At 56.3% G+C, this 24,827-nt stretch overlaps 1 protein-coding gene across 1 annotated transcript in view; it reads left to right on the forward strand.

Moving 5' to 3' along the window:
* Positions 1-1,440: 1,440 nt before the first annotated feature.
* LOC129487337 (uncharacterized) overlaps positions 1,441-24,827 on the forward strand; it is a gene marked incomplete at its 5' end in the record, with an annotated part of 30,942 nt that continues 7,555 nt past the window's right edge. The window contains 12 exons of the mRNA XM_063645070.1: positions 1,441-2,040; positions 2,304-2,337; positions 2,456-2,785; positions 2,883-3,197; positions 4,474-4,604; positions 5,187-5,257; positions 5,497-5,552; positions 8,358-8,934; positions 22,597-22,721; positions 22,931-23,045; positions 23,088-23,319; positions 23,532-23,679. Coding sequence (XP_063501140.1) covers positions 1,441-2,040; positions 2,304-2,337; positions 2,456-2,785; positions 2,883-3,197; positions 4,474-4,604; positions 5,187-5,257; positions 5,497-5,552; positions 8,358-8,934; positions 22,597-22,721; positions 22,931-23,045; positions 23,088-23,319; positions 23,532-23,679 — 2,734 coding nt within the window. The remainder of the gene's footprint in view (positions 2,041-2,303; positions 2,338-2,455; positions 2,786-2,882; positions 3,198-4,473; positions 4,605-5,186; positions 5,258-5,496; positions 5,553-8,357; positions 8,935-22,596; positions 22,722-22,930; positions 23,046-23,087; positions 23,320-23,531; positions 23,680-24,827) is intronic.

Consider the following 24,827-nt stretch of genomic DNA (forward strand, 5'->3'; position numbering starts at 1 on the left):
TGGCAGCTACAGGTGAGCAGGGACGGTGGGAGGCAGCACTCAGCTCCTAGACTTTGGCAGGAGCTGGGTACTTGCTGGCAGCCAACAGCTGAGGGCTGGTGAAAGCACAGTGCAGCCTCCTGGTGCAGGGAAGGAGGTGTGAGCCCATCACGCTGAGCAGTTCGCAAGGGTGAGCCGGGATGGAGAAGGGAAGACATTCCAGGGCTCAGGGCTGAGCTCACAGGCAGAGGCAGGTCTGGCTGCAGGGGGAACGTGTGCTGAGACCAGGAGGGTCCCAGGACTGGCCCCAGTGGACCATGGGCAGGAAGGCCTCTGAGGCTGGCACCCAAGAAAGAACAAGATGGGCTGCCAGGAGCCAGGGCCACCAGCACAATGAAGCTGAGGGGAGGTGGTGCAGGGCAGTGTAGCAGCAGAGGAGGGCCAGAGAGGCCCATTCAGGGCCTGGGCAGAGTCAGCCAGAGCCTGTGGTGCAGGTGAGGGGAAGGGATAATGGGCAGGGCCCTGGGGCTGAGCAGACGGGATGGCCTGGCTGAGGGCAGGGCACTTAGCTTCCTCAGAGGTCGGGGCACACCCCACCTGCAGTGGGACTCCAGGGCCACTGGCCAGCAGCAGAGAGAAATGGGGCCTCCCGGTGGCCTCGGGGTCCTGGCGCCATGCAGGGTGGGGAGGGCCAAGGGCAGGCGCAAGGCTCCTACCTATGCTGGGGGGCCTGGGCTGAGCTCAGCAGGGACCTTGCCTGGGGAAGCTCTGGAGAGAGGGAGGAGCTGGGCTGGTGGCCCAGAAGGCCAGGCCAGGGCTGGAAGGGTGAGGGTGTGATGACTGAGCCTCCAGAAGTAATGCAGGACACTGGGGAGGCAGGGGGCATCCAGGCACTCAGGGCCCTGACCTGGGCTGCTGCACACTGGGGCTAAGGGGAAAGGACGGGAGAGGCTGAGGAGGAGGCTCCCAGGGGGCTATTCCAAGGCAGGGGGTTCCGGGGCCCTGGGGCTGAAGGGCGCCGACCCTATGCAGTGTCTGGCCCCTGCTACACGGAAGACAAGGGCCCTGGAGGGCAGAGGGCAGGCTATGACCAGGGCCCTGGGCAAGTCAGGACCACCTACTAGGGGAGGGCCACACTGGGGCGCAGGGTCAGGGGCTACAGGGGGCTCAGGGGACCCACTAGAAGCCATCTGAGAACAGTGGCCACTGGTCAAGCCAGGCACCCATAAAAGCCTGGAGTGGGATCGATGGGAATGAGCCGTCCTCGAGGGGGCACCGATTACCAGAGCTGAGGCCAAACTAGAGGCCCTGGACTGTGCTGACTCCCGGCAGACACAGAGCCCTGATCTGGCTGCCGAGCCCCACCTCCTAGGCTGCAGGGGTGCCTGCAGAAGGGCACCACAGGGCCGCCGGTCCTGCAAGCTTTCTGGGGCGGGCCAGGCCTGACCTTGGCTTTGGGGTAGGGAGGGGGCTAAGGTGAGGCAGGTGGCGCCAGCCAGGTGCACACCCAATGCCCGTGAGCCCAGACACTGGACCCTGCCTGGACCCTCGTGGACAGGCAAGAACCGAGGGGCCTCCGCGCCCTGGGCCCAGCTCTCTCCCACACCACGGTCACATGGCGCCACCTCTCTTGCAGCCTCCACCAAGGGCCCATCGGTCTTCCCCCTGGCTCCCTGCTCCAGGAGCACTTCTGAGAGCACAGCGGCCCTGGGCTGCCTGGTCAAGGACTACTTCCCCGAACCGGTGACCGTGTCGTGGAACTCAGGCGCCCTGACCAGCGGCGTGCACACCTTCCCGGCTGTCCTACAGTCCTCAGGGCTCTACTCCCTCAGCAGCGTGGTGACCGTGCCCTCCAGCAGCTTGGGCACCCAGACCTACACCTGCAACGTAGATCACAAGCCGAGCAACACCAAGGTGGACAAGAAAGTTGGTGAGAGGCCAGCGCAGGGAGGGAGGGTGTCTGCTGAAAGCCAGGCTCAGCCCTCCTGCCTGGACACACCCCAGCTCTGCAGCCCCAGCCCAGGGCAGCAGGGCAGGCCCCATCTGTCTCCTCACCCGGAGGCCTCTGCCCGCCCCACTCATGCTCAGGGAGAGGGTCTTCTGGCTTTTTCCACCAGGCACCGGGCAGGCACAGGCTGGATGCACCTACCCCAAGCCCTGTGCACAAAGGGGCAGGTGCTGGGCTCAGACCAGCCAAGAGCCATATCCGGGAGGACCCTGCCCCTGACCTAAGCCCACCCCAAAGGCCAAACTCTCCACTCCCTCAGCTCAGACACCTTCTCTCCTCCCAGACCACAGTAACTCCCAATCTTCTCTCTGCAGAGCCCAAATATGGTCCCCCGTGCCCATCATGCCCAGGTAAGCCAGCCCAGGCCTCGCCCTCCAGCTCAAGGCGGGACAAGTGCCCTAGAGTGGCCTGCGTCCAGGGACAGGCCCCAGCCGGGTGCTGACACGTCCGCCTCCATCTCTTCCTCAGCACCTGAACTCCTGGGGGGACCGTCAGTCTTCCTCTTCCCCCCAAAACCCAAGGACACCCTCATGATCTCCCGGACCCCTGAGGTCACGTGCGTGGTGGTGGACGTGAGCCAGGAAGACCCCGAGGTCCAGTTCAACTGGTACGTGGACGGTGTGGAGGTGCACAATGCCAAGACAAAGCCGCGGGAGCAGCAGTTCAACAGCACGTTCCGTGTGGTCAGCGTCCTCACCGTCGGGCACCAGGACTGGCTGAACGGCAAGGAGTACAAGTGCAAGGTCTCCAACAAAGGCCTCCCAGCCTCCATCGAGAGAACCATCTCCAAACCCAAAGGTGGGACCCGCGGGGCGTGAGGTCCACATGGACAGAGGCTGGCTCAGCCCACCCTCTGCCCTGGGAGTGACCGCTGTGCCAACCTCTGTCCCTACAGGGCAGCCCCGAGAGCCGCACGTGTACACCCTGTCCCCGTCCCAGGAGGAGATGACCAAGAACGAGGTCAGCCTGACCTGCCTGGTCAAAGGCTTCTACCCCAGCGACATCGCCGTGGAGTGGGAGAGCAGCGGGCAGCCGGAGAACAACTACAAGACCACGCCTCCCATGGTGGACTCCGACGGCTCCTACTTCCTCTACAGCAAGCTCACCGTGGACAAGAGCAGGTGGCAGCAGGGGAACGTCTTCTCATGCTCCGTGATGCATGAGGCTCTGCACAACCACTACACGCAGAAGAGCCTCTCCCTGTCTCCGGGTAAATGAGTGCGACGGCCGGCAAGCCCCTGCTCCGCGGGCTCTCGGGGTCCCGAGAGGATGCTTGGCACACACCCCGTGTACATACTTCCCGGGCGCCCAGCATGGAAATAAAGCACCCAGCACTGCCCTGGGCCCTGCGAGACTGTGACGGTTCTTTCCGCGGGTCAGGCCGAGTCTGAGGCCTGAGTGGCATGAGGGAGGCAGAGCGGGTCCCGCTGTCCCCACACTGGCCCAGGCTGTGCAGGTGTGCCTGGGCCGCCTAGGGTGGGGCTCAGCCAGGGGCTGCCCTCGGCAGGGTGGGGGCTTTGCCAGCGTGGCCCTCCCTCCAGCAGCAGCTGCCCTGGGCTGAGCCACAAGAAGCCCTAAGAGCCCCTGGGGACAGACACAGCCCCTGCCTCTGTAGCAGACTGTCCTGTTCTGTGAGCGCCCTGTCCTCAGACCCCCGTGCCCACTCGGGGACATGCCAAGTCCATGTGCGTAGGGACAGGCCCTCCCTCACCCATCTACCCCCACGGCACTAACCCTGGCAGCCCTGCCCAGCCTCGCACCCGCATGGGACACAACCGACTCCTGGGGACATGCACTCTCAGGCCCTATGGAGGGACTGGGCCAGATGCCCACACGCACACTCAGCCCAGACCCGTTAAACAAACCCCGCACTGAGGCTGGCGGGCCACACGGCCACCACACACACGTGCACACCTCACACACGGAGCCTCACCTGGGCGACCAGAGCAAGGTCCCCGCACACGTGAACACGCCTCGGACACAGGCCCCCACGAGCCCCACGCAGCACCTCAAGGCCCACGAGCTGCTCAGCAGCTTCTCCACATGCTGACCAGCTCAGACAAACCCAGCCTTCCTCTCACAAGGGTGCCCCTGCAGCCGCCACACACACACAGGCCCCCACACACGGGATAACACGCCACGTCGCGTCCCTGGCTCTGGCCCACTTCCCAATACCGCCCTTCCCTGCAGTTGGGGTCACATGAGGGGTGGGCTTCACATCCTCCTGCCCTCTGGGCCTCAGGGAGGGACACGGGAGATGGGGAGTGGGTCCCGCTGAGGGCCAGGTCGCTATCTAGGGCCGGGTGTCTGGCTGAGCCCTGGGGCCAAAGCTGGTGCCCAGGGTGGGCAGCTTCGGGGAGCTGACCTCAGGACACTGTTGGCCCATCCCGGCCAGGCCCCACATCCTGGGTCCCGCCACAGAGGGAATCACCCCCAGAGGCCCGAGCCCAGTGGGACACAGCACTGACCACCCCCTTCCTGTCCAGAGCTGCAACTGGAGGAGAGCTGTGTGGAGGCGCAGGAGGGGGAGCTGGACGGGCTGTGGACGACCATCACCATCTTCATCACACTCTTCCTGCTAAGCGTGTGCTACAGTGCCACCGTCACCTTCTTCAAGGTCGGCCGCACGTTGTCCCCAGCTGTCCTTGACATTGTACCCCAGGCTGTCACACACTGTCCCTGACACTGTCCCCCAGGCTGTCCCCCTGTCCCTGATGCTGTCCTCCACGTTCTCAAACTGTCCCTCACACTGTACCCAGCTGTCCAACAGTGTCCCCAGGCTGTCTCCACATGTCCCTGACACTGTCCCTCATGCTGTCCCCACCTGTCCCTGACACTCCCGAATGCCGTACCCACCTGTCCAAGAGTGTCCCCCAGACTGTCTCCTCCTGTCCCTGACACTGTCCCCCAGGCTGTCCCCACCTGTCCCTGATGCTGTCTTCTGTGTTATCCACATGCTGTCGCTACCATGGCCCTGCTCTCCATCCATGTCCAGGCCTGGGGGCAGGCAGTGTAGAGGCCCTGGTACCTGGGTGGCCTGAAAGGCAGATGGGCCTCATGGCCAGGGCTGTGGCCTCAGTGGCCTCAGGGGTGGGTGGACCTTGGGGACAGGGCTGTGGCCTGGGTGGCCTGAGGGGTGGGTGGACCTTGGGGGCAGGGCTGTGGCCTCACTCACCCCTGTGCTGTCCATTACCTACAGGTGAAGTGGATCTTCTCCTCGATGGTGGACCTGAAGCAGACCATCATCCCCGACTACAGGAACATGATCAGGCAGGGGGCCTAGGGCCACCCTCTGCAGGGTGTCCAGGGCTGCCCAGACCCCACACACAAGCCATGGGCCATGCTCAGCCACCACCCAGGCCACACCTGCCCCCTGACCTCACTGCCCTCAACCCCATGGCTCTCTGGCCTCACAGTCACCCTCTGACCCTGCCACACCTGACACACCCCCCTTCCAGACCCTGTGCATAGCAGGTCTACCCCAGACCTCCGCTGCTTGGTGCCTGCAGGGCACTGGGGGCCAGGTGTCCCCTCAGCAGGACGTCCCTGCCCTCTGGCCCGCCAGGTGCTCACACAAAAGGAGGCAGCAACCGGCATGCCAGGCCCCCACCCACGCAGGAGCTGGCCCTGGAGCCAACCCCGTCCACGCCAGCCTCCTGAACACAGGCGTGGTTTACAGATGGTGAGTGGGCACATCAGCCGCCAAGGTAGGGAAGCCACAGCACCATCAGGCCTGTTGGGAGGCTTCGGAGAGCTGCAAAGGCTCACTCAGACGGCCTTCCTCCAGCCCGCAGCCAGCCAGCCTCCATTCCGGGCACTCCCATGAACTCCTGACATGAGGAATGAGGTTGTTCTTATTTCAAGCAAAGAACGCTACTCTCTGGCTCCTTGGAACAGTCTCGGTGCCAGCACCACCCCTTGGCTGCCTGCCCACACTGCTGGATTCTCCGGAGGAACTCGACCCGCAGGGACAGCCAGCCCGACTCTACACTGGGGAGAGAAGGGACCAGGCCCAGGACACTGCCACCTCCCACCCGCTCCACTCCACCGAGATCACTCAGAGAAGAGCCTGGGCCATGGGGCCGCTGTAGAGCCCCACAGTGCAAGGGTGAGGAGAGCCCAAGGAAGGGGCATCTGCCCAGACAGGCCTCCCAGAGAAGGTCCCAGGCGGGCAAGACTCAGCCTTGGTGGGGCCTGAGGACAGAGGAGGCCCAGGAGCACGGGGGAGAGAGGTGAAGGGACACCAGGAGAGCCAGGAGCGTGGACACAGCCAGAACTCATCACAGAGGCTGGCGTCCAGCCCCAGGTCAGGTGCAGCAGGAACAAGCAGCCACTCTGGGGGCACGAGGTGGAGAGGCGAGACGACAAAGAGGGTGCCCGTGTTCTGGGGAAAGCGGGGCTGCTGGCCACGAGTGCTGGACGGAGGCCCCCACGCTCTGCTGCCCCCATCACGCCGTTCCGTGAATGTCACACAGAATCTGCAGACAGGAAGGGAGGCACAAGCAGGAGTGCGACAAGTGCCTGCCTCGGCCGTCAGGGAGGACTCCCGGGCTCACTCGAAGGAGGTGCCACCATTTCAGCTTTGGTAGCTTTTCTTCTTTTAAATTTTCTAAAGCTCATTAATTGTCTTTAATGCTTTTTTGATGACAATAAAATATCCTGTTTAAGTCTTGTACTTCGTGATGGGAGCCGCCTTCCTGTGTCCACGCGCCTCCTGCCCCCGGTGGGAAGCACAGTCAGGTGGAGGCTGGTCGAGCTGCACCTCGGGGGCTCCCTGCACACGCCCCCAGCCTCCTGCAGCCACACGCACTGCCCGTGCGGCCCTCCCTGGCCTCTGTCACTACATGGACCCCCGGGGCTTCTCCTCCTTCCTACATGGATGCAGCTTCTCCTCCTGCTGGGAACGGTGCTGCCTGCCCTGGTCACTCTGCGGGGCACAGGGCCTCCAGGGAAAGCTGGGTCGAGGCCTGGGAGCTGGCTCAGGCTGGCCAGGCAGAGCCACACGGAGGGCCTTCCAGAACCAACCATGGTCCGAAGCGAGAGGTGGGTGTCAGATCTGTGTGCGTCAGCTCAGGACCACGGCGGGGCGGCTCGCACAGCAGACGTGGATCCTCCCAGGACTAGAGACCAGGAATCTGAGATCGGGGTGTGGGCAGGGCTGGTTTCTCTCAAGGCCTCTCTCCTTGGCTTGTAGACACCGTCTCCTCCCTGGTCCTCACATGGCCATCCCTCTGTGTGCCCGTGTCCTAAGCTTCTCTTCTCAGAAGAACACACATCGGCTTAGATTAGTGACCTCGTATGAACTTAATGACCTCTGTAAAGGCCCCATCTCCAAATACAGTCATGTTCTGAGGCTGGGGATTAAGACTTCAATATATGAATTTGTAGGGGCCACAGTTTAACCCATCACAGTTCATACTCTGGCCCCCCCAAAATTCATGTTCTTCTCACATGCAAAATACATTCATCCTGTCTCAGCATCCCCCTGGGCACTAGGTCATGTAGCAAGGATGGATTTTCAACAGAAATAACTATTGCAAAAGAAGAAAAGTCCGGCATGACCCAAACTCACCTTCATCTGTGCAGAGGCCACAGCCTTGTAAAGGGAGGTGGTAGGGGGAGCAGGGAGGGTGCTCAGGGCTCAGTCGTCGGGGAAGGGAAAAGTTGCCCAGCGCTGGTCAGCGTCCCTGGGATGGGGCCCGCTGTGTCCGTGCTGGCCACTGTTGAGGTCAGGACTCTGTCCTCCCAGAGCCTGGAGACACAGGCCCCATCCTTCCCAATGGGGACACTTCAGGGAGTGGCTCTCAGGTCCTGAGAAAGACCCTCCTGGGTCACAGGAAATGCACAGACATTGGGAATGGACAGAAGGACGTGTGGTTGCAGCCCTTTCAGCAGACACCCTGAGAAAGGGAGGTCAGGGTTGCTCCAAATGGTCAGTTCTGGTGCGCAGAGCTTTCTCAGGCAGGTGTTGATGGGTCAGGGGTCGGCCTAGGGGTACGGCCAGAAGCTGTTAGAAACTGTTAGTGTCTGTTCAAGTCTTTACACGCCAAGGTTGAGGCGGAGTGGAGAGGCTCCAAGGATCCTGGCTGGAACTCAGTCAAGGACAGGGTCTTGTTACTGCGGTGGCTGGGCTGGGAAATGCCATGGGACGTGCCTGTGGCAGGAGAGAGACCATCTCACCCAGGAAAAGGGGAGTGGTTGGATTCGTTTGTGTGGCATCGAGCAGCAGGAGCTGCACCAAACACAGAGTTGGGGATGAAATCCCCAGACTCCAGGCCCTGCCGTGCCGTGGGAGGGCTCGCCGCTGGAGGGTGGGCTCCAGGGGGCCTGGCCTGAACTGGGTGCTGAAGCCCAGCCCTTTAACTCTCAGGACACGCTGCTGCAGCCCCGAGGGGTGTGAGGGAGACAGCACCTGGGGTGAAGGGCGGGCAGCTGCTGCATCACCGGCTCTATCCCAAGCCCAAGGATGGCGTCCCAGAGATGCAGGAGAGCTTTGTCCACAGAAGGTGCCAGCCTTCAGGGACCCTGCTGGACAGGTCTCCACCCTCTGCCCTTCAAGGGGCCCTACGGGCCTCCGGGTGCTCTGGTGGGGTGGGCTCCAGTCCACTGTCTGAGGATGGACGGCCTGGCCAGGCTAATGAATGGACACCCAGGGCAGTGCTGGGCTCCGGGTCATTCCGTGCACTGAGCAGGCTGAGTGGGGAAGAAGCAGATGCTCCCTGCAGCTCCTGTCCCCTGCAGGGCCTGGTGCCTGGACCAGGTCCCCCTGCGGAAATTGGCCCCCTCTCTGAGCCACCCGGGGCCCACGGCCCCCTTTCCACCTGGGACCGAGCATCCTCCAGAGGGCCAGACCTCCTGCAGGGACACCATGCCCAGCCCCAGGACCCTCCCCCTCAACTCTCCAGCAAGGCTGCGCCTGCACACCCCCCAGCAGTCCATACTGTGATGTAACATGACATCGTGCGTCGTGGTGTGATGTCCTATGACAGTGTGACATCCCTGGTGTGATGTTGTATGACGTGGTGTGAGGTGGTATGACGTGGTGTGATGTGGTATGACATGTGATGTGGTGTGACACGGTGTGATGTCCCTGGTGTGAGGTGGTATTGAACATAGTGTGATGTCGTGTGAACAGATATAACATCCCTGGTCTGATGTGGTGTGACATAGTATGATGGGTATGACATCCCTGGCATGATGGGGTATAATATGAAATGATGTGGTGTGGTGTGACATGTGATGTGGTGTTGAGAGATGACAGCGTGCCGGCAGTCCTCACAGCCCTCGCTTGCTCTCGGTGCCTCCTCTGCCTGGGCTGCCACTTTGGCGGCACTTGAGGAGCCCTTCAGCCACCGCTGCACTGTGGGAGCCCCTTTCTGGGCTGGCCAAGGCAGAAGCCGGCTCCCTCAGCTTGCAGGGAGGTGTGGAGGGAGAGGCGCGAGCGGGAACCGGGGCTGCATGCGGCGCTTGCGGGCCAGCTGGAGTTCCGGGTGGGCGTGGGCTTGGCGGGCCCCCCACTCAGAGCAGCCAGCCGGCCCTGCCGGCCCTGGACAATGAGGGGCTTAGCACCCGGGCCAGCGGCTGCGGAGGGTGTACTGGGTCCCTCAGCAGTGCCAGCCCCCCAGCGCTGCGCTCGATTTCTCACCGGACCTTAGCTGCCTTCCTGCGGGGCAGGGCTCGGGACCTGCAGCCCGCCATGCCTGAGCCTCCCACCCCCTCCGTGGGCTCCTGTGCGGCCCAAGCCTCCCCAACGAGCACCACCCCCTGCTCTGCAGCGCCCAGTCCCGTCAACCACCCAAGGGCTGAGGAGTGCGAGCGCACGGCTCGGGACTGGCGGGCAGCTCCACCTGCAGCCCCAGTGCAGGATCCACTGGGTGAAGCCAGCTGGGCTCCTGAGTCTGGTGGAGATGTGGAGAACCTTTATGTCTAGCTCCGGGATTGTAAATACACCAATCAGCACCCTGTGTCTAGCTCAGGGTCTGTGAATGCACCAATCGACACTCTGTATCGAGCTGCTCTGGTGGGGCCTTGGAGAACCTTTGTGTCCATACTCTGTATCTAACCCATCTGATGGGGACGTGGAGAACTTTTGTGTCTAGCTCAGGGATTGTAAACGCTCCAATCAGCGCCCTGTCAGAACAGGCCACTCGGCTCTACCAATAAGCAGGACGTGGGTGGGGCAGATAAGAGAATAAAAGCAGGCTGCCTGAGCCAGCAGCGGCAACCCGCTCGGGTCCCCTTCCACACTGTGGAAGCTTTGTTCTTTCGCTCTTTGCAATAAATCTTGCTACTGCTCACTCTTTGGGTCCACACTGCTTTTATGAGCTGTAAAACTCACTGCGAAGCTCTGCAGCTTCACACCTGAGCCAGCGAGACCACAAACCCACCAGAAGGAATAAACTCTGAACACATCCGAACATCAGAAGGAACAAACTCCAGACATGCCACCTTAAGAGCTGTAACACTCAGCGAGGGTCCACGGCTTCATTCTTGAAGTCAGTGAGACCAAGAACCCACCAATTCCGGACACAGTGTGACATGATGTGATGTGGTGTGATGCTGTGGGACATCCCTGGTGTGATGGGGTGTGATGTGATGTGATTAAACCTTGATTTAATACAGCACATGTTTCTGTGAACACAGGGTTGGGGCTAAAGTTACAGGTTAACAGCATCTCAAAGCAGAACAATTTTTCTTTGTACAGATCAAAATGGAGTTTCCTATGTCTTCCTTTTCTACACAGACACAGTAACAGTCTGATCTCTTTCTTTTCCCCACAGTGTGACACGGTGTGACATTCCTGCTGTGACTCGTGTTTGACATTTGTGGTCAGCCCAGGATACACAGGTCCCTGTGGCCAAGGGAAGGGGGAGAATGGAACCATCTGAGCATGTTGACCTGGAGGAACTGGTGACCCTTGAGTCCACGAAGCCCACCCTGCCAGGCGTCCCTGCCCCACGTGACCCAAGTGGGCTTGCAGAGCAGCAAGCAGGACTCTGGTTAGACAGGAGGAAGGACCTGCCACCACGTGGCCTTGTGAGGAGACACAGAGCGAGGCTGTGACCTCAGCGTCCACCCAGCACAGGGTGCTGCTGAAGCCCCTCCTGTCCTCTCAGCAGGGGTCCCAGAGCAAGGCCTGAGACAGGCTGAAGAGAGGGGCAGAGGGAGGATGCTGAGGAGGCAGAGGTGAGGGGAGTGAGAGCCCAGGTTTCAGCTGAGCCCCTGCACAGGGAAGGAGCCTAGCTGAACACCCATCTCCCCACACGCTCCCAACCCTGCCTCTGCCCGACCACCTCCCAGAGGGCACCTCGAACCCTCTGACACCCACACTCAGCAAAGAGTGTGGTGTCCCCACTGAGCCCAGCCAGCGAGGCCCGGCACAGCCATGCCTGTGCCCACCACTCCCATGGCCAAGCTCCCTGCTAACATGGCAGGACAGGGCCAGACCTGGAGGAGACAGAACCTCAGTCCCATGGCCAAGCTCCCTGCTCACACGGCAGGGCCGGGCCTGGAGGAGACAGAACGCCCAGTCTGGCATGGTACTGAGGCTGCACGTGCCTGCCATGCATGGGGGCCACACAACAATGCCTGCCACGCATGGGGGACACGTGACACACACAAACACACACAGGCCTCGCAGTCACATGAATGCTTGAGACCCCAGCACTCACCCAGCGCACCCATGCACGGGCTCCCCAGGTGGGTCACAGCCTCACGCCTTGAGCTACTCCATGTGCCAGGCCCTTCACCCACGTTCCCGTCCCCGGTGCTAGCTGTTGAGCCACATCTTCTCTGTGGATCCCTCCGAGCCCGCTCAGCACAATGGGCATGCTGTCTCCAGTCCTGCGACTGCACTGGCCTCTTCCCCTCAGCACCCACGTCTGGCCATCTCCCAGGAGACCCGGACCACCACGGGCAGGGACCACCCCACACCTGACCCCAGGAGGAGTCACACTACGTCCTCCTTCAATATCGAAAAGGGGAAAAGCTGGGGGAGGGGAAAGAGGAAAGAGAAAAAGGCAAGAGGGGAGGTCACATTCTTGTGAGGCTTTGATTACAGCTCATTGAGCCCCCACGTTGCATGAAAAGGAGGGGTGGAGGGAGCAATTACACATTCGCCTTGTGCTCCGCAAATCTGCACTTTATGAGAAAATAAACAGAGTAGAGGAAGAAGTCAAACATGCATTCGTCTCAGGGGCAGGAGGGAGGATTTCTTGTCTCATTTTGTCCCATGTGATGAAGACCGGGCTGTTAATTTATATTGTCAGGTGAGGGAGGCCACATGGGCAGACCTGGCCTATCTGCTGCTGTCAGTTTAGAAACAAAAGGAAATGCATGACTTTTGTTCTTTTTTTTTATAATTGTTTTTTCAGGACTCAGCTTCCCACCGCATCTTTTCTTTTTGGCATAGTGAGTTTGGGATCCTGAGATTTTATTTTCCTTTCACAATGGTCAAGGTCAGTGGTGTGACCAAGGTCGCACCCTCAGTATTCAGGAGAGTTGGTCCACACCCAGACCCCTGCCATCCCTGGACGCTTTGCAAATATGTGCTGCAGTCTCTGACACTCTCTCACCATCGTAGAAACTGACGCCTTGGTGAGCCTGCAGCCCCTGCTCATGGGGGCAATGCAGGCTAAAACCCGCATTTCTGACCCAAAAGCTCCTGTTCCTTTCACTCGCCCCACATCAGCTCTTTGAGTCCAGAACTTTGTCCTTGCCTGAGTCCCACCCTCAGGGACAGGGGCCCAACCCAGCCACCAACACATCACACCCTGAGAGGGTGCCAGGAGCCCAGAGATGTTTGGAGAACACAGAAGCCCTGGAAGCTCTGTGGAGATGCTGCACATTTCTCTATTCAACAGATACCAGGTGGCCACTGGCAGAGATGCCACATGGCATGGAGCTTGCCTTGGCCAACAGGACAGGTGTGGGGTTGGGAGGCCTTCCCAGGGCACTCCTTGAAGCAGAGCTGTGGGGAAAAGTTGGGGCCAACCTCAGATCTCCTCGTCAAAACCAGGTCTCCTGTCCTCCTGGGCCACAGAAAACTAAGCTCCCTGGATACTGAGGCTGAGTGGGGCCATGGGGGAGAAGAAATCACAACCAGTTAAAGGAACATTTTTTAAAAATAATATGATCCCGACTCACATAAACATATGACGAAGCAGATCAGAGATGCTCTTTATCTCATTAATGAAGGTGTTGCAACCAGTTCAAAGTGGAAATCTAAGGACTACACTTACATAATTGATTCTGGAATGCTAAAAGGAGTTCATAGATGCAAAATTGGCCTCTTCCCTGGGAGATGAGGAGGAATCCATTGTCCTTCAAAAGATGAGAACTTGAATTTCTACCAATTCAAAGAGTTTTTGCATTGCTATCAATTATGTACAACCTAGAGCAGTGGTCCCCAATATTGTGGCACCAGGAACCAGTTCCATGGAAGACAATTTCTCCACAGACCAGGATCGGGGGATGGTTTGGGGACAAAGCTTTTCCACCTCAGATCATTAGGCATTAGGCTGTCATAAGGAGTGTGCAACTTAGATCCCGTGAATGTGCAGCTCGCAATAGGGTTCGCTCCTGTGAGAATCTAATGCTGCCACTGATCTGACAGGAGGTGGAGCTCGGGCAGTAATGCTCACACACCCCTCACCTCCTGCTATGTGGCCCAGTTCCTAACGGGCCATGAGCCAGTTCCAGTGCATGACCCAGGGGTTGGGGACCCCTGGCTTATAGAGGTGTAAAATAGTTCAAAGGAAATAAAAGATGCAGAGCTCCATAGAATGAAATAACCTGGAAGAGTGTACAAGACGATGCCTTGCTTTCCATGGAAGGCACCTAGTAATCTTTTGGTCCATTTCAATTTCTCTCAATGTTTCCTATAAACATATATACTGACTGACACAAACAGATCCATAAGATTAAGAAGACTCCTGTAAACCAACGAGAAAAAAAATCAAATAATTCAACGAGGAATAGGCAAGAGAATTCAACAGATGTTTTACAGAAGATATCCAAATAGCCACTAAACATATGAAAAGATGTTGAACCACACTAGTCAACAGGGAAATGAAAATGAAAAACCACATGAGAGAAAGTAGTTCTGATTCCAATAATGCTGGAGCAGCTAATATCAGACTAGCCCTCTGGCAGATGGCAATTATAAACACTGGAAAAGCTGTAAGCACACACAACACCCACACACACCAATTGCAGGCACTGGAACATGACCAGAAGTAGGCAAACACTAGTAAGGATTATTCCGTGAACTATTCGTCTGAAGTCGCACTCCAGGGCATGGAACAGGTGCGGCTAGAGTTCAAGCAGGAAACTGCAGCCCTCCTGGTGAGGAGTGGGATGCAGGGCTGCATTTTCAGAGCAGCTGGAAATGAAGAGAAGATGACCATAAAGGAGAAGGTCACCGAAGGGAAACCCCACAATCTGCAAGTAAACTCCACTGAAATCTCTGGCCAATCCTTTAGGTGTGCATGGGTAGGGAAAACTCCAAAGGGCCCAGCAGAAAGCAACACCTGGAAGGTCGAGAGAACTGAGATTCCAGCTACTGCCAACTGCCAGGCAGACAGACTTGGGAGTTTGAGTCAACTCAAGCTAACTGCTTGCTAACATTGAAAATAACAATCAATGCCCTGCTAAGGAAGAATGCAAAACCCATAGCCTGTACCACATGTTATCAACAACATCAGGTGCACATCCAAAATTACCATCTATGCAAAGAAATATGAAAATATGGGCCGGGCACGGTGGCTCACGCTTGTAATCCCAGCACTTTGGGACGCCGAGGCAGGCGGATCACGAGGTCAGGAGATCGAGACCACGGTGAAACCCCGTCTGTACTGAAAATACAAAAAAATTAGCCGGGTGTGGTGGCGGGCGCCTGTAGTCCCAGCTACTCGGAGAGGCTGAGGCAGGAGAATGGCATGAAACCGGGAGGCGGAGCTTGCAGTGAGCCGAGATTGCGCCACTGCACTCCAGCCTGGGTGACAGAGCAAGACTCCGTCTCAAAAAAAAAAAAAAGAAATATGAAAATGTGATCCATAGTCAAAAGAAAAAGGGTTCAATGGACATCAACTCCAAGATGACCTCATGCAGATACACTTATCAGACAAGGACTTTAAAGAAGTTATGTTAAATATGTTCAAAGACTTAGAGAATATGGTTATAATGAGTGACTAGATGAGGTATCTCTATAAAAAACTGAAAATAGTTACAAGAACCGAATGAAAATTCTAGAACTAAAAGTATGATTCTGAAATGAAAAACATTTGGCCAGGCCTAGTGGCTCATACCTGTAATCCTAGCACTTTGCGGGGGCCAACAAGGAAGGATCACTTGATCTCAGGAGTTTGAGACCAGCCTGGGCAACATGGTGAAACCCCATCTCTATTTTATTAAAAAAGAAAAGAGAAAAACATTACCCAAGTTTAATAACAGATTGGAGAAGACATAAGAAGGAACTGAAAACTTAAAGATGCATCAATAGAATATATCAATTCTTTTTAATCCAATCCAAAGGAGAGAGAGAAAAATACTAAAAAGTGAAAAGAGACTCATCCTGCTGGACAAGGCAAAGGATTCTAAAACATGCGAAACTGGAGTCCAGAGGGGGATGTAATACTTCCATGGGAAAGGTCAACCCTAAGCTATATGCAAATGTACCTTCATAGGCTGGTGTGGTGGGCTGATGGCATCTCCCTGGCCAAATGTATGCCCACCTGGAACCTCAGAATGTGACCTTATTTGGAAATAGTGTCTTTACCAATTAGGTTAAGGACTTCAGATGATATACTAAATTTTGGATGGATCCCAAGTCCAAAGACTGGTGTCCTCATAAGAGGAGAGGACACAGACACACATGGAGGTAAGCCATATGATGACAAAGGAGATGAGGGGTGTGTCAGGAGCCACCTGTGTTTGTCCATTTGCATTACTGTAAAGAAATACTTGAGGCTGCGTAACTTACAAAGGAAAGAGGTTGAATTGGCTCACAGTTCTGCAGGCTGTATAGGAAGCATGGCGCCAGCATCTGCTTCTGGTGAGGACCTCAGGAAACTTACAATCATAGCAGAAGGTGAAGAGAGAGCAGGTATGCCAAATGGCAAGAATGGGAGCAAGAGGCTGAGGGGGGCTCCAGACTTAAACAACAAGACTGTGTGTGAGCTAACTGGGGGAGAATTCACTCATCACCAAGGGGATGATTCTAAATCATTCATGAGGGATCTGCCCCCTTGATCTAATCACCTCCTAGAGGCCCCACCTCCAACACTGGGAATCATATTACAACATGAGATTTAGAGGGGACAAATATATAAACCACATCCATCCACCCCTGGCCCCCCAAATCTCATGTCCTTCTCATGTTGTAAAATACAATCATGCCTTCTCAACAGTCCCCCAAAGCCTTACCTCATTCCAGAATCAACCCAAATTTCCCAAGTCCCAAGTCTCCTCTGAAGATGAGTCCCTTCCACCTATCAGCCTATGAAATCAAAGACAAATTGACTCCCAAAATACAATGAGAGTGCAGACATTGGGTAAACATTCCCATTCCACAAGGGAGAAGTTGACAAAAAGAAAGGATCTACATGCCCCATACAAGTCAGAAATCCAGCAGGGCGGTTATTAAATCTTAAAGCTCCAAGGTAATCTCTGTTGACTTCATGTCCCATATCCAGGGCACACTGGTGCAGGCGGTGGGCTCCCAAGGCCTTGGACAACTCTACCCCTCTGGCTTTGGAGGATGTAGCCCCTCTGGCTTCTCTCACACAATAGAGTTGAGTGCCTGTGGCTTTTCCAGATTCAGGGTGCAAGCTGCCAGTGGATCTACCATTCTGGGGTCTGGAGGACAGTGGCCCCCTTCCCACAGCTCCACTAGGCAGTGCCTTGGTGGGGACATTATATGGGGGTTCAACCCCACATTCTCTTTGGCACTGCTCTAGTAGAGGTTCTCTGTGAGGGCTCCATGCTGGCAGGAGGCTTCCGTCTGGGCACCTAGGCTTTCTCATACATTTCTGAAATCTAGAGGGAAGATGCCAAGCCTCCTTCACTCTTGCATTCTGGGGGCCTACAGGCTTAACACCAGATGGAAGTCACCAAGGCTTATAGTGGCTTGCACTCTCCAAAGCAGCAGCCTAAGCTATACTTGGGGCCCTTTGAGCCCAGGCTGGAGCCAGAGGAGCCAGGATGTGGAGATCAGTGTCCCAAGGCTACACAGGCAGCAGTGGCCATGGGCATGGCCCACAAAACCATTCTTTCCTCCTTGGCCTCTGGGCCTGTGATGGGAAAGACTACCTCAGAAATTTCCGAAATGCCTTCAAGGCCTTTTTCCCTTTGTTCTGGATATGAGCACTTGGCTCCATTTTAGTTATGCTAATCTCTCTAGCAAGTGGCTGCTCCATAGCCTACTTATATTTCTCTCCTGAAAATACCATTTTCTTTTTTTTTTTTTTTTTTTTTTGAGACGGAGTCTTGCTCTGTCGCCCACGCTGGAGTGCAGTGGCGCAATCTCGGCTCACTGCAAGCTCTGCCTCCTGGGATCAGGCTATTCTCCTGCCTCAGCCTCCCGAGTAGCTGGGACTACGGGCAACCGCCACCATGCCCAGCTAATTTTTTGTATTTTTAGTAGAGACAGGGTTTCACCATGTTAGCCAGGATGGTCTCGATCTCCTGATCTTGTGATCCACCCGCCTTGGCCTCCCAAAGTGCTGGGATTACAAGCGTGAGCCACCGCGCCCGGCCCGTTTTCATTTCTACCACGTGGCCAGCCTGTGAATTCTCCAAAATTTTTTATGTTCTGCTTCCCTTTGTTGATGAAAAAAGCCAAACTCTATAAAACACTTGACAAGATTGATTCTGAGCCAAATATGAGAGCCATGAACTGTGGCACAGCCTCAAAAGGTCCTGAGAACATGTATGCAAGGTGGTTGGGTTACGGCTTGGTTTTATGTTTTAGAAAGACATGAGACATCAATCAATACATGTAAAGTATACATTAGTTTGGTTTGGAATGGCAGGGCAATTCAAAGTGGGGAATTCCAAATCATAGGTGGATTTGAAGATTTTCTGATTGGCAATTGGCTGAAAAATTTCAATTATCTAAAAAGTTGAAGTCAGCAAAAAGCAATGCTTAAGATAAAGGGGGTTGTGGAAGCCAAGGTTCTTGTTATGTTCCAGAGAGAAGAGATGGTCAATGTCTCTTATCAGAACCTAAAAGGTGCCAGACTCTTGGATAAATCTCTCCTGAATCAGGAAGAGACCTGGAAAGGGAAAAAGATTCTGTACAGAATATAAATTTCCTCCACAAGAGACAGCTTTGCAGGGCCCTTCCAAAATGTGTCAGAGAAATATATTCTGGGATAAAATACTGGAATTTCCTTCCATGCCTGCCACCTGTCATGTGATGCTATACCAGAGTCAGGTTGGAATTTGATACCTTATTGCTACAAAGAGTCTGCTTTGTCAGTCTTAAGCCTGTTTTAATGTTAACACTGGTCAGCTGAGCCTAAACTCCAACAGGGAGAGGGTATGATGAGGGACCTCCCCTTCCTGTCATGGCCTGAACTGGTTTTCCAGGTTTCTTTGGAATCCCCTTGGATTGGCATTTTATTTTTTCATTTACACCTTTTAAATATAAGTTCCAACTTTAAGTCATTTCTTTGCTCCCATATCTTATCACAGACTCTTAGAAGCAACCAGGTCACATCTTAGAAATGTCTGCTTAGAAATGTCTTCCACCAGATGCCCTAAATCATCACTCTTAAGGTCAAACTTCCACAGATCCCTAGGGCATGAACACAGTGTAGCCAAGTTGTTTCTTAGGATTTAACAAGGGTGACCTTTACTCCAGTTCCCAATAAGTTCCTCACTTCCATCTGAGATTTCCTCAGCCTGACTTTCACAGTCCATATGTCTATCAGCATTTTGGTGACAACCATTTAATCATTCTCTAAGAAATTCCAAACTTTCCCTCATCTTCCTGTCTTCTTCTGAGTCCTCCAAATTCTTCTAACCTCTCTGCCTGTTACCTAACTCCAAAGCTGCTTCCACATATTCAGCCATCTTTAAAGCAATGTTCCACCCTTCAATACCAATGTTCTGTGTTAGTTTGTGTTACTAGGGAAAAAAAATACATGAGGCTAGTAATTTATAAAGAAAAGAGGTTTAGGCCGGGCACTGTAGCTCATACCTGTAAATCCTAGCATTTTGGGAGGCAGGGACAGGAGGATCACTTGAGCTCACAAGTTTGAGACCCGCCTGGGCAACATAGTGAGAACTTGTCTTGAAAACACAAGAAGGGAAGGGTGGGGGAGAGCAGAAGGGCAGGACAGGGCAGAAGGGAAGGGCAGGGAAGGCAGAAGAGAAAGAAGGAAACGAGGTTTAATTAGCTCACAGTTCTGCAGGCCATTCCAGAAACATGGCCCTGGCATCTGCTTCTGGTGAGGCCTCAGGGAGATTGCAATCACGGCAGAAGGCAAAGGGGGAGCAGGCGTGTCACATGGCAAGAGGGAGCAAGAGAAGTGGCATGTCCCAGACTTTTAAACTACCAGCTGTCACGTGGACTAACTGAGGGAGAACTCACTCATCACCTGGGGGATGGTGCTAAACCATTCATGAGGGGTTCCAGCCCTGTGATCCAATCACCTCCCACCAGGCCCCACCTCCAACACTGGGATTAACATCTCAACGTGAAATTTGGAGGGACACACAGCCAAACCATTTCACCACAGGAAGCTGGAAGAGGCAGAGGGTCCTCCCCTGGAGCACTCAGAGACAGCCACCAACACCTTGATCTCAGATTCCCGACTTCCAGAACTCTGAAAAAATTTTTGTTGTTTTAAGCCACATTTGTGATATTTTTGTTATGGCAGCCACAGCACGGATATAGCTGGTAACAGAGTTCTTTAGCCTCCAAAATACAAGCCTGGGGTAAATATTACTATTGAATTTGGCCACATGGAAATCAGGAAGAATGTAATATGCATCATCGATGGACGGGATGACCTGGGAGATCGTGGCAAGTTTAAAGCTAATTGGAAGTTGGCAACCAAAAAATCCTGTCTTGCAAATTGCCAGGAAATCGCCAAGAAAACCTTTAGAAAATATGGTTAAAGATGGAGAAACCCAGATAACTCCCTGGTTTCTGAAGAGGTGCTTAGGCACTTAAGTGAGACTGACGAGAGTTCACACTGTACCCTTCAGAAGGGCGGACACTCATGAGATCGTCAACCATGGCTCCCACCCTGGGAGGCAGACACAGAGCTGGAGGCGGCTGCCATAAATTAGGTGGGCAGAGAGGCATCAGCACTGGGACTTGTGGGAGGCCTGGGAAGGAACAGGCAGCAGTGGGGCCTGGACAGCCCTGGGGAAAGGAAGTTACTTGGAGGAGACCAGGGGCTTGCATTTGGGCCAAAACCAAGGACAAGAGATCAGCTGGTCCCAGGAACTCTGGAGCCCAGCACCCCACCATGGGTGCAGGGGCCTGACAACCCAACAGAGGGCTGTGGGCACCGGGCACCAGCCTGTGGGGGGTCTGAAGGCTGCTGCCCAGCCACACATGTCCTGGTTCTGAACAAAGGGTCCAAGAGGCACCTGGAGCCCCGCCCTCCTCAGAGCAGCCTCTTAGCCTCAGCTGGTGTTGTCCCCTGGTCACCCCACATGCCCTGACAGTGGGGCCCGGCCTCAGAAAGGGGCCCCTCCATTTGTATTTTCTATCTGATCCTTGACACAGTGCTAACACCAAAGACCAAACCCTAATCTTGGTTCACATACTCTGCAAAGAAATGACTGAGACTAGTTCTTCCGGAGGTCAGTTTTAGAACATGTTTATTCTAACTTAATTCTGCCTTATCTCTGTGCACCAAGAAAACTATCTGCACATGTGTAGTAAAATGTGAAGTTACCTTCATTTTGTTTGTATACTAAACTTTTAAGAAATCTCACTTTTTAAAACTTGGTTTTGTGTTTTGTGTGCTTATAATATTTTCCATAATAGATCATTTTAATGATGAAGTCTCAATCTTCTGACAGAATGCAGATCAGTGGATTCCCAGCCATCAGGGAGGCGCTGATTGCAAAGGGGCCTGGTGGAATTTTTGGAGACATTCTGCATCTTCTTGCGACTGTTCATCTGCATTATGGTGATGGTTGCATGACTGTGCATTTGTTGAAACTCACATGTAACAGGATGGATTATACTGAAAGTAAACTACACTTGAGTAAATATCACTTTTAAAACTTTAAAAAGTTGGGGGATGGTTCACTTTCCCGGCTCAAAGCCCCCTGGCCACGCTGCCTGGCCAGCCCACCCCCATCCCTGCCAGCACTTGCCTCCAGCATCCCAACAGCCTCCTGACACCCTGGGCTGCTCTAAACCCTCAGGAGCACAGCCCTCCGGGATCAGCTGGATGGAGATGGGGAGCCCGAGACTCGTGCCACACCATGTCCTCCCGCCCCTACCAGCCACACACGGACGTCAAAGCAGCACTGTCCTCGCATGCGCTGCTCCCACCCACCCTGGCACGGTCATTCCAGGCCTGGGGTAGGAAGGCAGATGCTCCCCCTGCCCCCAGACACAAGCATACCTGCACACACACCCCAGCATACACACACACTCACATGCACACACTGACACACACAGGTGTGTACAGCTGAGACACAGCCTGTTCCCAGACAGTCCAGCCCCCATCACTGAGGGAAAGGGGCAGCACTGTGGGGCTACAGGAGTGGCAGCTGGACACAGAGCCAGGCCCTGGCGAAGGCCCAGGTCACTGGGGGAGGCTGCTGGAATGGCTGGGCGTGAAGGCCAGAAGAGGGCAGGAGTGGCTGGGGGCACTGTGCCTGTTGGGCCTAGGTGGGCACACACTGGGCAGGAGAGGAATAGCCCAGCCCCTCAGACAGGAAGGGGTTGGGGCAGGGGCCATTTCTGGAGGCCAGGGCAGGGCCAGCGCCCCAAAGAAAAGCAGAGCTGGGTGAGAACGGACATGGGGCTCAGAGCTGAGCAGGCCTGGTGGGCCCCAGGAGGGAGACACAGAGGACCGGGGATCTCAAGGCTGGCAGAGGCCAGAGATGGACCCCCAGCTGGGATGCCATCCTCCTTCCTGGGGGCCCACCCTGCCCGGGCCCTGCAGCCCAGCACAGCTTGGGGCATTGGCTAGAACTGGGTGAGAACAGGCCAGGCACTGAGGCCTCTGCCCCAAATGCCCACAGCCTGGGGAAAATGAGCAGGTACATGGAGGGGCAAGTGGAGCCCCAGGCACACCCACACAGTGCACACAGCCTCACCGGGGCCCGGGAAGTGGGTGGGCAGGAGGCTCGCCACCCCTGCTGTGGTTTATCTCAGAATCATGGGTCCTTCCAGGGAACTCAGCATTTTCCCCTCAGCCTCCCACACGGCACCTTTCCCCAGGGCCACGAGCTGGGCATGGGGGCCTTGGACAGCCTAGGAACTGGACACTCACCCCCAGCCTGGGTTCCCTGAGCCTCACATCATAGCCCTCCAGGGCCCTGGCAGCCAGCAGCCCTTCCGGGGTGTTCCACACATGCTGAGCATCTCTCTGAGGGCGCCAGGCCTGACAGCCCCTCTCCCTCCACAGGAGCACCAGCCCTGGGCACCCGGGGTCCCAGGGGCAGGTCCCGGTGTCTCCCTCCCCAAAGATTCTCTACACCCCACCCCTCCCCGGTGGCCACTCCATGCATGCTGCCCTCCAGGGACAGGCAGGCCAGTGGTGTGAAGGGAATCATCATGCTCAGAGCAGAGCACTGGGTGCAACCCAGGATGAATGCCATGGGCGCCTCCAGGAAGGCCACTGAGCCCGAGCCCGGCCGTCTCCATGTACCCACGCCCACCCACAGCATAGATGGGGCATGGCGTCCCCAGCCTCCAGCAGCTTCAGGGACCTTGCAGAGCCATCAGCCACCTCCTCACAGCTCCCTGCCAGCCCCTGGCCAGGCCCCCAGGCCCCAGCCTTCATGTGCTGGCCTTGAGAAGCAGCCCAGCTGGGGACCCCCGGCTGCAGGACAGTGACCTGGGAGTGAGTACAAGGTGAGGCCACCACACAGGGTGCCAGCTCCAAGCGGGTCACAGGGATGAGGGCTGCGGCCATCAGGAGGCCCTGCACGCACGTCTTGGACACGTGGCCCCCGAGGGCCAGTTCACCTTGGTGTGCCTCATTCTCCCGCACAGAAGAGCCCCCACCCTTTCTTCACAAGGCTTTCGTGGGAGCGGAGGCGGCGATGCCCAGTACCCTCTCCCTTTCCCAGGCAACGGGACTCCGAGTTTGCTGACTGGGACCACCAAGCCCACGCACGCATCAAGAGTGAGAGTCCGGGAGCTGGGCAGGGGCCCCGGGGTCGGGGCTGAGACAGAAGAGAACCTCCCCCAGCACTCGGTGTGCATCTGTAGTGAAGGAGCCTCACCTGAGCCCCCACTGTTGCTCAATCGACTTCCCAAGAACAGAGAGAAAAGGGAACTTCCAGGGCGGCCCAGGCCTCCGGGGATTCCCACCCCATTTTTAGCTGAAAGCACTGAGGCAGAGCTCCCCCCACCCAGGCTCCATTGCCCGGCATAAAAATAACAACCGTAGTTACTGATCATCTGGGAGCTCTCCAGGAACCCAACAGGGAGCCGGACGGGCCACACCGGCCACAGGCACCAAATGGAGGCCCGGGCACTTCAGGTATCCCAGCCCACTGGGAACCCCAGTTGAGGGGCTGGCCTGGACAACAGTGAGGGAGAGGCTGCCTGGGCCCCTGACAGGGAGGGGACTCCTGGGCCACCCTCACAGCATAAACCAAGCTTCTTGGTCACTGCATGGACTCTAGGCATCCCTTCCCTGCATGGGGACACAGGAAAGCTAGAAACAACCTAACGCCGACCTGGAGAAGGCAGGGGGCTGGGAATCTTGGCTGGGACAGGGCTGGGCCCAGGACTAAGAAGGTCAGAGGCCCCACGCTGGGCAGGGCTAGGCTGGGTGCAGACTGCCTGCCACCCCCAGGACAGGGACAGCCAACCCAGAGCCGGGAGGGAGGGTGGGGAGGCGGCAGCAGGGAGCTGTCCTGAGCTCCACTGCGCCACTGGCTGATCTGGGCAAATCCGAGCTGGAGCTGGGCGGACTGAGGGGGGCTTGGCTGAGTGGACTAGACTGAGACAGGCCGAACAGACTGAGCTGAGGCGAGTTGGGTGGGCTGAGAGGGCTACCCTATCCCTTTAGAGGACAGGCTGGCCAAGCTGGACTGTCCTGAGCCAGGGCGATTGGGGCTGGCCCGGGCCAGCTGAGTTGAGTGCACTGGGTGGAGTGAAATGAGCTGGCCTCAGCTGAGATGGGTTCTCCTAAGCCCTAAGGCGGACTGAGCTGGGCTGAGCTGGGCTGAGCTGGACTTATCTGGGGGGCAGGGCAAAGTCAGGCTGAGCTGAGGTGGCCTGCCCTGGGTGGTCCAGGATTGAGCTAAGCTGAATTAGGCTGACCTGGACTTGACTGGACTTGGTTGAAATAAGCTGGGCCGACACAGGAGTAGGGACAAGCTACAGTTCTCTACTCAGGGTGGAATGGGTGGTCGTGGACTATCCGGGCTGAGCGAGACCAAGCTGGGGTATTACCTGCTGAGCTTACCTGACCCGGCCTGAGTTCAGCAGGGCTGCGCTGAGCTGGGCTGAGCTGGACAGACCTGAGCCAAGCTTAGCCGGTTGGGCTGACTAAGCTGGGCTGAGCTAGGCTGGGCGAGAGACCTGATGATGGGCAGGGTTAAAAGCTGGAGTGAGCAGGGCTTAGATCTCACTGAGTTTAGCTGGGATGAGCTGGTCTGGGCTGAACTGTGCCAAAGTGAA

This window comes from Symphalangus syndactylus, chromosome 8, assembly GCF_028878055.3.
Source record: "Symphalangus syndactylus isolate Jambi chromosome 8, NHGRI_mSymSyn1-v2.1_pri, whole genome shotgun sequence".
Taxonomy (NCBI): domain Eukaryota; kingdom Metazoa; phylum Chordata; class Mammalia; order Primates; family Hylobatidae; genus Symphalangus; species Symphalangus syndactylus.